The 15,153-nt window shown below is 40.9% G+C and overlaps 1 protein-coding gene and 1 pseudogene across 14 annotated transcripts in view; one reads left to right on the forward strand and one right to left on the reverse strand.

Moving 5' to 3' along the window:
• KIAA0753 overlaps positions 1-15,153 on the forward strand; it is a 60,229-nt gene that overhangs the window by 5,472 nt on the left and 39,604 nt on the right. For 12 of the 13 annotated variants that reach the window (XM_082370593.1, XM_082370596.1, XM_082370594.1 and 9 more), the window contains exons 3-7: positions 6,947-7,571; positions 9,584-9,690; positions 11,774-11,836; positions 12,242-12,457; positions 14,352-14,562. In XM_082370593.1, coding sequence (XP_082226719.1) covers positions 6,947-7,571; positions 9,584-9,690; positions 11,774-11,836; positions 12,242-12,457; positions 14,352-14,562 — 1,222 coding nt within the window. Of the gene's footprint in view, positions 1-3,275; positions 3,395-6,946; positions 7,572-9,583; positions 9,691-11,773; positions 11,837-12,241; positions 12,458-14,351; positions 14,563-15,153 lie in introns of those variants that run through there. The other variant, XM_082370589.1, reaches the window with a different exon arrangement.
• On the reverse strand, positions 266-3,357 carry LOC309619352 (large ribosomal subunit protein uL1 pseudogene; annotated as a pseudogene). The gene has a single exon. The product of its transcript is annotated as a large ribosomal subunit protein uL1 pseudogene (transcript).

A 15,153-nucleotide genomic window follows, 5' to 3' on the forward strand; every position in this document is an offset into this window, starting at 1 on the left:
CTATTTCACGTGTTTGTTCGATTGCATATCTGTCCTTCAGTCCATCCCTCTAGAATCCATTCATCAATCCCTCATACTTTTGGACTCAGATCAAAATAAATTGCAGGGGCTTCCCTGGCGGCGCAGTGGATAAGAATCTGCCTGCCAAGGCAGAGGACACGGGTTCAGCCCTGGCCTGGGAAGATCCTGCATGCCACGGAGCAACTAAGCCCGTGCGCCACAACTACTGAGCCTGCGCTCTAGAGCCCGTGAGCCACAACTACTGAGCCCGCATGCCACAACTACTGAAGCCCACATGCCTAGAGCCCGTGCTTTGCAACAAGAGAAGCCACTGCAATGAGAAGCCCGCGCACTGCAAAGAAGAGTAGCCCCTGCTCGCCGCAACTACAGAAAGCCCGCGTGCAGCAACAAACGCCCAACACAGCCAAAAATAAATAAATAAAATAAAAATAAAATAAATAAATAAATTGCAGACCCTGAGTACCCTGAGTACTTGAGCATGCGTATCATATACTAGAATTCATTCTTTTTTAAAGATTTTTTTTTTTTTTTGATGTGGATCATTTTTAAATGGTCTTTATTGAATTTGTTACAATATTGCTTCTGTTCTGTGCTTTGGTTTTTTGGCCCGAGGCATGTGGGATCTTAGCTCCCTGACCAGGGATTGAACCCACACCCCCTGCACTGGAAGGCAAAGTCTTAACCACTGGACCGCCAGGGAAGCCCCCTAGAATTCATTCTTTGTTTACCATTTTTTTCTTTTGATGTACATTTTACATCTGCAACAAATACACTGAAATGTATACATCTTGTCACATTTGCTGAGTTTTGACAAGTGTATACACATGTATAACTCATACCACTATCAGGATACAGATCATTTACATTACCCCAGAAAGTTCTCTTGTGCCCCTTCCTAGTCAGTCCCACCCCAAGCCTCCACAGGCAACCACTATTCTGATTTTTTTCAACATAGATTAGTTTTCTTTGTTCTAGAACTTCATGTAAGCAGAGTCATATACTATGTACTCTTTTGTGTGAGGCTTCTTTCACTGGGTATGTTTCTGAGATTTGGTGTAATATTTCTGAGATTCATTCACCTTGCTGCATGTATCAGTAGTTTGTTACTTTTGAATACTGAGTAGTGTTCCATAGTAAATGTGTACCACTGTTTATTCATTCTCCAGTTGATGGACACCTGGGCTGTTTGGGTCACTATGAATGAAACGGCTATGAACATTCTTGTACAGATCTTTTTGTAAACATGTTTTCATTTCTCTTGGGTAAATACCTGGAAGTAAAATTGCTGGGTCATAGGGTAGGTGTATGTTTAGTTTTTTAACAAACCAACAGACCTTTTTCCAAAGTGGTTGTACCATTTTATTTTCCTACCAGTAATGAATGAGAGCTCCAGTTGCTCCACATCTTTGCCAGAATTTGCTGGTGTTTTTAAATTATATATATTTTTTAATTACACCATTCTGGTGGGTGTATAGTCATATCTCAAAGAAAAACTTTTTTAAAATTTTCACATAATTTCAGACTGACAGAAAAGCTGCAGGAATAGTACACAGAATTCCTGGATACTCTTCTCCCAGATTCCCCAAATGTTAGCATTTTATTACATTTTCCCTCCCTCTGTCTCTCCCTCCTTCCTTTTTTTTCTCTCTGTCTCGCTACACACACACACACACACACAAAATTATTTTCTAAACTGGTTAAGTTACAAACATGATGCCCTTTTGCCCCTAAGTACTTTTTTTTTTTTTTTTTTCTTTTTTTTTTTTGACTGTGTTGGGTCTTCGTTGCTGCATGCGGGCTTTCTCTAGTTGAGGCGAGTGGGGGCTACTCTTCCTTGCGGTGCACGGGCTTCTCATTGCGGTGGCTTCTCCTGTTGCGGAGCATGGGCTGTAGGCTCACAGGCTTCAGTAGTGACTCGTGGGCTCTAGAGCGCAGGCTCAGTAGTTGTGGCTCATGGGCTTAGTTACCCCGCGGCATGTGGGATCTTCCCGGACCAGGGCTCGAACCCACGTCCCCTGCATTGGCAGGCGGATTCTTTTGCTTGTATAATCATGGTACAGTGATCAAAATCAGGAAATTAACATCAAATGATGCTATCATGTAACCTACAGACCTCACTGAGATTTTGTTAATTGTTCCAATAATGTCCTTCATAGTGAAAGAAAATCTAAGATCATGAGTTTCGTTGTCATGTTTCTTTAGTTTCCTTTAATCTGAACGATTTTTGAGTCTGTCTTTGTATTTCATAACATTGACATTTTTGAAAAATACGGACTTGTTATTTGAGGATTTCCTCTCATTTTGGGTTTGTCTGAAATTTTCTTATAATTACGTTCAGGTTATGCACTTGCGGTGGGAAAACCACCAAGGTGATGCTGAATTCTTCTCAGTGCATCATATCAGGAGGTACACGCTGTCGATTTAGTCCCATTACTGACAATGTTAACTTTAATTATTTGATTAAGGTGGTGTCTGCCTAGTTTTCCATTGTAAAGTTACTCTTTTGCCTTTTGTAATTGGAGTATCTGTCTTTGAGACTCTGTTAATATCCTTTTATTCCCCAAACTTCATTTGCTAGTTTAGCTTTCACTGATGATTTTTTTTTTTTTCTTTTTACTGGTGGGATTATGGTTTACTAAGCTGTGCCTTAGTACAGGCGCTGGGGCTTGCCCATGGTGCTCTTAATGTACAAAGCCCGAACGTTCTGCCAGTTTTTCTTGAGCAATGACACCAGGAAGTTGACAGCTAAGTGGATGTTGTATGCAAGCTCATCATCTGTCATTTTCATGTGGCCAGCAGCCACTGCCAGACACGGCACCTTCTTCATCTGGAACTTGATTGTGGACTTCACTTCATCAACTTTGGCCACCATGTTCTCATTGTGGGTCAGCAAGGAAGGGAACTTGCCAGCCTTATTCAGGCCTGGGCCCAGGATTCGTGGGATCTGCTTGATCATAGACTCTGAAGGCAAAAAGGCATCATACTTCTTGGTCAGCTTCTTGACCAGTTTCTTATTCTTGTTGAGTTTCTTCAGGGCCTCGACGTCCACGTGGGGGATATCCGCAGCCTTGGCCTCATCACAGTGCTGCTGGCCCCCCAGAACACATACGGAAAACTTGGGGCGGGGAGTGGACTTAAGCCTGACGGTGCCTGAGAAGCGTTTGTCCTTCTGAGGGTCATGTTCTTCAGGCTGATCTGCAGCTCCACCGTCTCCAGAAACTTCCAGCGTTTGAGCTGGTTCCCGTGCAGGACTTCCTGCACCGCCTCGTAGAGGGTGTCTCAGGAGACTTTGCTGCTCGTGGTCCCTCGCGCTGTGATAACCGGAGAAGAGCTCATTGATGATTTTTGCCGGAATCAATTTTTTATTATGATGGTAGGCAAGTGGTGACTTATTTATTTATTTATATCAGAACAGACTTTTAGATTGTTACTTAATTCAGTATGATATTCAAATGGTCTCTGATTTGGCCAGTGAAATGAGAGTCACTTCAAGCTGATTCCAGTGTCCCTTTCACGTTTCCATCTATCTTTGACCACTTTTTGCTATAAAAAGATATTCCAGGCTCAACATAATTTTCCCCTGTCCCAGCCCTAGAATCAGCCATTTATCAAAGGAGACTTCATCCCTTTGGTGGAGAATGGATTTTAGGAATCAGTGTCCGGGTACTTGATATGCTCATTGGTTCTCGGATGTCAGTGTTTCTCTCATATGCCCTCTCAGAGGACATAACTGGGAAGTAGATGTATATACTTGTGTGCCTGTACACACATTCATATGCAGATCTGCACTTCTTCCTTCCCCCCTCCTCTCTCTTACTCCATTCTTTCCTCCCTTTCCATGTGTCTGTTTGTCTATCTGCCTATCTGTCTATATTAAACCCATGAGTTCACACAGCTGTCTCCAGTCCAATCCAACACTTCCCATTTGTAACTCCCATATTCAACAGTGTGAAACCAGTCTCTGGTTATCCACAGTATGCGTACTCATTTGCTCAATCCTAGAATGTACAAAACTGTTTGAGAATTGCAATCCATGCCTCCACAAAAAAAGAACCCTATAAATTAGAGTTCAGTATTTGTTTAGAGAACTTTTTGTCTTTAGCCTGAGGGCATATAGTCCAAATGCTATGTTCAAAAGTTAATTGGATTGTTTTTTTTTTTTTTAACCTTCACTTTTTAGTGTGGTTATGTTAGTCATCTGAACTTCATTTTGGTTCGTTGGTTTCTGTTAGTATTTATTTTTAGGGTTTTCCTTCATCCGTATGAATTTTATTTAATATCTTCCTCCCTTTCTCCCTCCCTTCTTCTCTTCCTTCCTGTCTCTCTAGTATGTGGGAAACATTAACGTGGTTCCAAACAAACGTGTGCAAAAAGGAACATTCAGTGAAGTATTAGCGCCCCCCACCCCAATTCCCTCTATCCTTTCCACCCAATTCCTACCCACACCCTGTAGATACCTAATCTTATTATTCTCTGATTTTTCTTCCCTGTGTTTCTTTCTGCACAAATGATCAGATGTGTGTGTGCTTTCTCATGAAGTACTTCTCCCCTTTTTTGAAGGGTGGAATATTACAGATACTCTTTTTTGCACTTTGCTCTTTTCACTGAACAGCATATCTGAGAAATCCCTCCGCATGTGTTCATACACACCTTCCTCATTCTTAACATCTTCATAGTACTCCTCTGTGTGGATGTAGCATAGTTTCTTTGGTTTTATTTTATTTATTTATTTATGGCTGCGTTGGGTCTTTGTTGCTGAGTGCGGGCTTTTAGTTGCAGCGAGTGGGAGCTACTCTTCGTTGTGGTGCGCAGGCTTCTCATTGCGGTGGCTTCTCTTGTTGGGGAGCACAGGCTCTAGGCACGTGGGCTTCAGTAGTTGTGGCACACGGGCTCAGTAGTTGTGGCTTGAGGGCTCTAGAGCGCAGGCTCAGTAGTTGTGGCACACAGGCCTAGTTGCTCTGCGACATGTGGGATCTTCCTGGACCAGAGCTCGGACCCGTGTCCCCTGCATTGGCAGGTGGATTCTTAACTACTGCGCCACCAGGGAAGTCCAGGATATAGCACAGTTTGAGACACTCTTCTACATAGGCATTTAGGTCAATTCCAATACTTGGCAGTTACAATAGAGCACTGAGTAACCCTGTGCATATGTATTGTTGGGGGTGTATCGTCAGGATAAATTCCTGGAAGTGAGACTGCTCTGTCAAAAGGCAAACGCATGTGTGGTTTTGTTTGCTGTTGCCGGAGTCCCGTCTCTGAGGGTTGCGCTCCCACCAGCATCCTGTGAGAAGGCCTGTTTTCCCAGTCTTGCCAACAGCATGTGTTGTTATATCTCTTAATTTTTGCTGATCTGTTGCTGTCTCAGTGTATTTTTAATTTGTGTTTTTATGAACTTGACGAACTTTTCATATATTTAAGGGCCATGTTTCTTTTGTTGTTGTTAGTTGTCTGTTCATGTGTTTTCACCATTTTCTACTGAGTTTTGGTCTTCTTTCATCTCAATTTACAAATATTTTTCTTCCAGTTTTTCAGTTCTTTGACTTTGTTTATGGTGTTTTTAAACCATAAAAAACAGAAGTAGTTTAAAAAATTTTTATTTTAATGTAGTAAAAATTATCACTCTTTTATTGCATATGGATTTTGAGTCACAGTTAGAAAGCCTTTCCCTACACCCAGGTTAAAGAGGAATTCATTCATTCATTTTTTTTTTTTTTTCTAGTACTTATATGAAATCCCCTAGGTATTTTAGGTTATTTTTACTTTTGGGGAAGATTTCTCCAATAAGGCCATAAGTTCCAAGTATTGTTCCTCATTCTGTGCACCTTTCAGATGGTAATTATTTTTTTTCTCTCTCATCTCTACTTTTTTTCCCTAAAATACTTTCCTGAAGTTTTATCACACTGGGTTAGTTTAAACTAACTCTTCATACACATGATTGTATAAACACATGTTCTTGTGTGTGCTGTGAGAGTTGGGGAGCCGTCTCAAGAATAAGGCATCATAGCACAGGCGGCACTGGGTTTGCATGCACGGATTCTCCTAGTGCTGTTTACCTGCCATGGACAGGTCCAAAGCCACAGAATTGTTTGCTCCCTTTGACATAGTAATCGCAGAACAGATAATTTATCCTAAGGAAATAATTTAAAAACAAAAAAACTAAATGCATGGGAATATTAGTTGAAGTACTATTTCTGTTAGTGGAAAAGCTGAAACAATCTAAATGTTTAATAATAAGGTTATAGTTAGGTTAAGCATGAAAAGGCCATTCATTGGATTTTGGAAAATGCAACTGTGAAAAATAATGAAAACTGTGGGAGTATGGAAACATGCCTATGTTTGTTAAGTGAAAAACAAAACCTGTGTCTATCATGATTTTAACTAACAAAGACTTAAACCTGCGTAAGAAGGTGAAGTGGACTGTTTAGAGCAAGATGCACTTAGGTGTAGGATAAGAGATGTGGTCTAACCACCAGACGAAAAATCTCAGGAAGAGTATTGTCAGTGGCTTAGGTTCTGTGTGGCACATCTGTGGAGCAATTTTCAGGAACACTCATAATGAATTGTACTGATCACTTGCTGGAAACTGACATTTTGATACAGGGCAGAAGTCCATCACTGGGGAGTTGAGGAACTTACTGGTTCTGTTTGAAGCTTTCTGAGTTGACTTTGTGAGGAGGATTCTAGTATGCTACTAGTAAACCAGAAGTATAATACTGGGGACTGGGTGATTGTAGGATAGAACCAGGGGTGTGTGGTTAATTCAAGGGTGTGTGAGAGTAGCTGATTCTATCAGTACAACAGGAAAATACCTCTTAGCACTAATAATCGTGTGGGTGAAATGTTAGAAACTTGATTATAGATACATACTAACTCTGCAATATGTTATTTCTCTAATGTGTGCTTACTTTTATTTTTTTTTTTAAAGAACCAGCTGCAGTTTAATAGGAATGTTCCTACACATTCAAGCAACTTGGCAATCCGATATTCTTGCCCACATGGAATTAGAATTGAAAAACTGAAGCACTCATACAATGAGTCATACCATTGTAGAGATTCGGGTTTTAGAGACGGTCCTGACCTAAGCAGTTCTGTTTCATTTTCTGTCATATCAGAAGAGAGACTTAGCTATGCCGTCCATCTAGCCAAAAGAGATGTAAAACGAAGACAACTTGAAGAACATATAAAAGAACACCATCTCAGAAGTCAGCCCCAAATCTTTCAGAAATGTGGACACTCTAACCATAAAATATCTGACCATAGAGTGGAAAGGAAGGAATCAAAGAGTCGGGAAGTCTGTCACGGCAGCCGCCAGCCATCCAAAGTAGAAATTTCCAGCTCAGGTGCCAAGGTATACCTGTACACATCTCATCCAGGACAGTCAGACCTCACCATGCCAAATTCGCCACCCACTCGTGATCCAGGACTTCAGCCACATGCCAGGATAGGTGACCACAAAAGCCTATGCGGACACAAAAGCCTGCTGGAAGTTCAGCGACTCCAGAAAGAATTGAGCAGTTGTATCCATAAAATTGAAGAATTAACTAAAAAAGGTGAGAAAAATTGGACTCTTGACTTTGAAAAGATGCTATGAGAGGGTATAGTCCAAATACATTCTTCAGGACCCTCGCCCCCGTCACATTCCATTCTCTCCTTCTGTCACTAGAGTGAGCACTCATGACAAGACAGGTGGACTTTGAGTTTGACCAGTGTCTTTTTTTCTGATGAGTTTGCCCTGCCCTAGCCCCTCTTTCCAGCAGAGGCACCTGAAAGAGCCCCTTTTCCTTAGGCTGTACTTGGTAAGTCGACTGACTGAGGGCCCCGCCTAGTAATTGCGGTACCTGTTGTCTGAAGCTTAGGTCTTCTAGCACCTGAGTGCAAATTATCCTGTAATGTGTTGCTTCTGTATCCAGAAGTCCTTCTGGAAAAATTATTTTTAATGTGTTCAGAAAAGAACATAATACCTGTATATTATAGCTAAAACCAGTTCTAACTTAGGCAGTGTTTGGATGAGTCACAGCAGTGATGGGGAGTTATGGATATACGTATAAAATATCTGACCACAGGGTAGAAAGGAAGGTGTATAATCCTCATATACTGTTCTCTACAGTTTTTCAGTGTTCCCTATGCCCTTGCATTTCCCTGGGGAGTAGAAGATTGATTGCACATGGAAAATTTGGGGTTACCATAGCTAACAAGTAGGGGGATCAAGCCTAGCTTTCAGACTGCAAGGAATAGGGAGTTAACATCCAAAGGAGCTACTGTGCTAAGATAACACATAGTCTACCATGATCTTTTGCACTATAAAGTCAAGTAATATATGTATATGTGCGCGTGTGCATGTTATGTAAGGAATTTAAGGTGCCTTACAAAAACAGATTGAATAAAATAGAACAAAAATATGTAAATGAGGATATTTTGGCACAGGAAAAAATAAGGAAAGGAAAAACAACATTTATTAGGAATGGGTTACAGATTTGTTTCTGAGCTTCCTCACAGTCAGCTAACCAGGGAAATGTGATCAATTGCAGAATTTACAAAGAAAAAGACAGTTGTCTAAGGAAAAAAATTATACCACGTATTGAGGCTGGAAAAAAATTTCTCTGGTGGGTCTTCATAAAGAGTATGTCGTGTAATATGAACAAGTGGAAAACGTTCCTACCTCGGAATAACAGCAGCGGCGTGTGGCTCGTTTCTCCTGACATTGCTCGGTGGCGGTCTGTGGCATGACCCCACGGCATAGTTTGGTGGAAACCATGCTACGAGGGGAGCAGAGCCACGAGGCCCGCTGCTCTGGTGATGGGGCCTCATACAGGGGACCTTTAGAGCAGAGCTGCTCAAGCAGTCTTCCAGAAACAGTTTCTGTGAATGAATCTTTTGAAAATGTGGAGCAGCAGTGTGTACGAGGGTGTGCTTCCTGACAGATAAACGAAGACTTTGGACACGCAAATAATTTTAGCCCTTGGTGTCTTCATATGTTGGAGAAAGGACTTCTCATCTGGGTTCAAGATAAGAGAGTGCAAAAGAAATCTTGCTAAACATAAAAATAGGTCAATAAATGGTTTTTTTAAAAAATGGAAAGCACGGGACTTCCCTGGTGGTCCAGTGGTTAAGACTCTGCACTTCCACTGCAGAGGGCATGGGTTCCATCCCTGGTCGGGGAACGAAGATCCTGCATGCCACGTGACGCGACCAAGAAATTTAATTAAAAAAAAAAAAAAAGCATTATAGATTTGGGTTCAATAGAAAATTTAAAAATAGTGAGAGATGCATAACTGTGGAGTAGGCTGTCCAGTGGGATCTGGTTCAGGGAATTCCTGCCTGGAGGGGAGCTTGATCTAGTTAGTCTTCGTGTCTCTTCCATCTCTGAGTCAGGACACAGGCCCACTTGCTGGTTCCTAGTTTTTTGGCTGATGAAAACTGAAATTTTTGGTTATGACAGCTTCATTTTTTTTCTTAATAAAACTAGAGATTGTCAACCTCATTATCTCTTTGAGTAATTTAAGTTTTTATAAGTTTTTAATGTGTGGTTTATAATCCACTTTTGGGGGAAAAATATTTTCAGATCGCATGGAAGAAGCTTTGGATCCAGATGAAGAGCGGAGAATCCGTGTCAGGAGGCAGGAGCAGGCCGTCCGTTCTGCCCGAATGCTCTACGTCCTCCAGCAGCAGGTGTGGAGGCTCAGGGACCGGGGACCTTCTCAGGGAATTCCTGTTTTCCTTTTGTCTCAGGAATATCAGCACCAGAGTATCCTACATGAATTCTGATGTGTTTGTGAGGCCGAATTTCCTGAACACGTGGACAAATAATTCTGCTTCTCGTCCTCTGCCTTTATGTGTGTTTGTGTATTATGTGTATATGGCCAAACTCGTTATTTTATTTTTATCTTTTTAAAAAATTTTTTAAATTTATTTTTGGCTGCCTTGGGTCTTCGTTGCTGCGCACAGGCTTACGCTAGTTGCTGCGAGCAGGGGCTACTCTTTGTTGCGGTGCGCAGGCTTCTCATTGCGGTGCCTTCTCTTTTTTTTTTAATAAATTTATTTGTTTTATTTATTTACTTTTAAAAAATTTTTGGCTGTGTTGGGTCTTCGTTGCTGCGTGCGGGCTTTCTCTAGTCGTGGTGAGTGCAGGCTACTCTTCGTTGTGGTGCACGGGCTTCTCATTGCAGTGGCTTCTCTTCTTGCAGAGCACCGGCTCTAGGCACATGGGCTTCACTAGTTGTGGCGCACGGGCTCAGTAGTTGTGGCTTGTGGGCTCTAGAGTGCAGGTTCAGTAGTTGTGGCGCATGGGCTTAGTTGCTCTGAGGCATGTGGGATCTTCCCGGACCAGGGATCAAACCCGTGTCCCCTGCACTGGCCAGCGGATTCTTAACTACTGCACCACCAGGGAATCCCTGGCCAAACTCTTTAAATACTGGGGGGTTTTTTGTTTTTGTTTTTTTCTTTACTTTTTGGGGTCATAGACTCTTGAGAATCTACTAAAAGCTATGTGTCCTTTCCCCAGAAAAAAATGCTTATACAGCCCATATTTTTGCAGATAAATTTAAGTGGATCAGTTACCCTGAAACCCGTGGTCCCCAGTAATGCACCTTATAGTCTTGAAGGATAGGGACCTTGTTAGTTTCCCATCTGTCTCATGTTTATTGTGTACTAGAAGCTTAGTAGATAGTAAATAGTTTAATTGTCTTTACTAAATAGTAAAGAGTGAAGAATGTGTTAAGTGTCTTTCAGGACACATTGAGTGGCCGATAAGCAGGCATTTACATTTTTTACATTGCGGATAGAATTTTTAAATATTTGTTTTAACTTTAACGCCTTACTCATTAGTAAGCCTTGAACTCATTTCTGGCCACTTAGCTCACGTGTTAGCCTTATTGCTGAACCCAAAACTGGACTCTTTCATTTAAAAGATAATGCCTGAGTTAGATTTTGTTCTGTATTCTTGTTGGGTTCATTTTGTTTTTAACTCTGCGCTGCTGCCATAAAGATTGTTCTGAAACATGAATCAGAGCTGTGCTTGAAAGATTTGATTGGCTCGCTGTTACTTAGAGGGTGGAAGCTGAATTCTTTAGCCACAGCACTGAACACATCCTGATCTGGCTCTCCTACCTTTCCAGAGTCATCTTCACCTTCACTCCTTCATGTTAAATTCCTCTTACATTGGGGACCAAGGGATGGAAGGTGAACCCTGTGTTCTAGTCACCATCTTGAACTGGAAACCAATAGCTACTTTGGGGGTGCATGAATGAAGAGCCTTGTTTCATTTTCAAGTGACTTGAATTAATAAGGGTTATATTTGGGACTTCCCTGGTGGCACAGTGGTTAAGAATCCGTCTGCCAATGCAGGGGACACGGGTTCAAGCCCTGGTCCAGGAAGATCCCACATGCCGCGGAGCAACTAGGGCCGTGCACCACAACTACTGAGCCTGCACTCTAGAGCCCACGAGCCACAACTACTGAGCCCACGAGCCAGAACTACTGAAGCCCGTGGACCTAGAGCCCGTGCTCCGCAACAAGAGAAGCCACCACAATGAGAAGCCCGCGCACCGCAACACAGAGTAGCCCCTGCTCGCCGCAGCTGGAGAAAGCCCGCACACAGCAACGAAGACCCAACGCAGCCAAAAAATAAATAAATAAATTTATTAAAAAAGAAAATAATAATGGTTATATTTGGACAAGAGAAAATGTATCCTTTTCTACAGAAAAGATCAGTGGAAAGTACGAAGTTTTCATTTCTCTCCCCTTTACAAAACAGGTTAAAGAAATCCAGGAAGAATTGGATAAATTGAGTCCACATAAAATTAAACACACTAAGAAGGTATGATGCAATTTAATTATGATTAATACTTACTACTTATAAACTACATTTCCAGTGTTTTGTTAGTATTATGTGTGGGTTCTCTGCACTAATATTATTTTCAGTGCTTGTAGAAACCTGTTAGGGAGTGAGCATCTTACATATTCTGAATTTGGGCTTACCTTCCAAGAAACAGGTTCTGAAAATAGGTTGTTGCTCCTGGTATAAGAAACTGAGCATAAAAGGGAAAAGACTTTGTCATTAGAAAACCTTTAACCTTTACAATTCCCTTTAGTATGAAAAAGTTTTTACAGTAGAAGTTGTTCTTACATAGAAAGAAGATTGGCTATAAATGTTCGTAAGGGTTGGGTTAATGTTTAGAAGTTGTGAGTATTGAAATAACTCTCGTATCTCATTTATTGCCAGTCATGGGCAGTGTCCAGGCTGGCAGCTGCCCATCGAGGAGCCATTCGGGCCTTACAGATGTTTGTTAATCAGTTTACTGACCGGGTGGAGCACCCAGTTCCTACTTGGTGCAAGGAACTGGGCAGTCTCATCCGCCAGCTTTCACTCTGTTCTGCCAAGCTGGAGGCCAATTCTTCTGTCCCTGATGTGGTGATAGATATCCTGCAACAAACTGAGGTATGAGATTGACTCTGATTTTTGTTTAAAGTGCATTGTTTCTAAGCAGGGAAGTAATGTTTACCATTGCCTAATTTCATTGAGATTCGTGGAGAATACAAGACAAAGCTGGTACCTAATAAATTCAAGCTTTGCAGAGGGCAGAAGAAGCACTTCATTTTAATTTTGTTTTTACAGTCTAGTCTGTATTGTATTTCACTGCTTTGAGAATTGGTGACTTGAGTCTAGAACATATAACAACTCTTAACCAGGTCCATTACTTAAACAGAATGTTCCATACTGTGACCAAAAGAACTTATTAGCATACAAAAGGAAAACAGTAAAGCACTGTTTAGTTTAGTGCTTAGATTAGAATATCAGTGTGCAATCTAGATAGATTTTTGAAAAAAAGAAACACAAAAATATATGGAAGCAGAGCCTAAAGTCTCGTGCTATGGCTAGAGACTTCTGGAAATCACAACCGGTATGTACTAGTCAGGAATGGATAGTGTTTTTAGTTTTATCGGTGACAAAGACAGCAAAAACACTGTGTCCTTAAATCTTTGTAGTTCTTTGAAGTTTGTGGAGTGCTGTCATTTCATCCTTACTGTGTTGCTGTGATTTGCAATAGGTTTTATTACTATTATTTTACAGATTAAAAAAAAAGGTCAGAGACATGACACCGTTACTTCTCTTGATGGCTGGAAATCCAATGCCTGTTTTCTGACTCCCATGCCACTGTTATTTCCACTGCGCCACACATTTTCATCCACAAATAAAAGGATGGCCTTTCTGTTAGTGTGACACAGTAAGCTGTTGGCTGTAGTGGGAAGAATTCGAGACTAAGTGACAGACCAATTCTACCATTAACTAGCCCTTGGTGATCTTTAAGTCCCCTTCTACATTTACAGTTTCATTATCCAGCAAATATGTTTGCGATTTACATTGGTTACATTCGTGTTTATAGAACTTACTATCAGGAATGTTATTGTCAAATGGAGACCTTTAGGTAGCATATCAAGTTATGTGGTGCTTTTTAAACTTATCCATAAGAAATATTTATTGGCCAAATGATTTCATTTAGAGGACATATCTTGCTAATCCTAGAAAGGATCTCAAGAGATATAGTCCCTTTCCCAAATTTTGAGCAGGAGTGCCTTAACATAATGTTTCTTAAATATAAAGTTTGTCTCCTCTACATTTGAAAATATCCAATAGCACAAGAAATTTATTCTTTCTTGTTGATGTGTACTACACCAACCCATAGCTTATTATTTTCTTATTGCCTTACTGTCATCTGAACTAAATGTCCCTGGCTGTGTTCAGTTGTCCTTAACTTGTACTGACTGGAGGGAGACTGGGCCCTTGCTGCCTGGTGATGAGTGGGTACTTGTTAGAGGACATGCCTCTCTTAGAAGGGGTGGAGGGGCACAGATCCCCCCCGTTGTGGTAGATGAGTGACCAGAGCCACTGGACATGCTAAGTGTCCTTTAGTTTATGAAGATGTACATTAAATACAGTCTGTGTGCCCACTTAAAGGATAATTTAAGTTTATGAGGTTTTCATTGAGAATTAAAATGCTTATATAGCGTATAGGATTATATTCTGAAGACTGTGGTTAGTTTTTAAAATAGGAATCCTTAATTTTAGAATTTGGTTGCCTTTAAGAGTGGTCATATTCTTTATTTTTTTGCTATTGGTTTTAGTGAGCTAAACATGTAAAAGAACATGCAGAGTTTCTTTTATTAATTGGATTCCTAAATAACCAAGTTTTAAAATTAAGTGATGTTTCATTAACAATTAGAGATAGTCATTTAATAATGAGTTTCTCTGGAGTTCCCATTTTCAGTTTTATAATTGAAAAGTCAGACTTTTGTGAGATAAACTAAGAGAATGATTAACTGTTTCATGGCAGGCTTTGGAATCCCTCCTGGAAAAGACACTGTCACCAAAAAAGGCAAAGAAATGTTTCAGTGAAATTCGGAGCAGATTTCCTATTGGTAGCCAAAGGGCCTTAGAGAGATGGCGAAGTACATCACCAAAGAGTGAGAGGAGGCCCTTCGTAGCAAAGGAGATATTTCCACAGGAAACAAGAGGACCTTCAGTGGCAAAGAAGCTTCTTGCTGGTATGTGTGCTAAAGTGTTTATTACAAGATACTTTATTCTTTGAAATTGTCTGGACTGTAACAGTTGCCCTCCCCACCCACCGCCCCGGGTCAGGAGTTAAAGCCTAGTCCACAGTAGGTGCGCTTGAACTAGGATAAAGGAATAGCAACCAAAATGCTTCCTTAGGCTGGAGGCTGGAGTATTTTTCCATAGAGGAGGGTGGAGAAAGTAAAATTCCCGTTTCCTGCATCATAGCGTTTGGGCTAACCAAAGTAAATCCCTGCAGAGCTGGAAGTTAGAGCCCTGCTTTTTTTTTTTAAGTTTTTTTATTTATATTTTAACGATAGATATATACATATCTACACAAACACACGTTTGGTTGATATATATGATCTTTTTTTACATAGGTAATAAATTCTCGTTATTCCAATAAGCAGAGTTGCAAGCTTACGTGGTGTGCACATTTAAACAGATACTGCCAACTTGCCCTTGAAAATGGGCATACAATTATGTTTTGTTTAGCAGTGACCATGAGTATGTGTTTCCCCATATCCTTGCCAAGTACTGTATATAATGAAATATAAGAAATTTCCAGTCTCTTGGTGGAAAAT

The sequence above is a fragment of the Balaenoptera borealis genome, assembly GCF_965194805.1.
Source record: "Balaenoptera borealis genome assembly, chromosome: 20".
NCBI classification, from domain to species: Eukaryota; Metazoa; Chordata; class Mammalia; order Artiodactyla; family Balaenopteridae; genus Balaenoptera; species Balaenoptera borealis.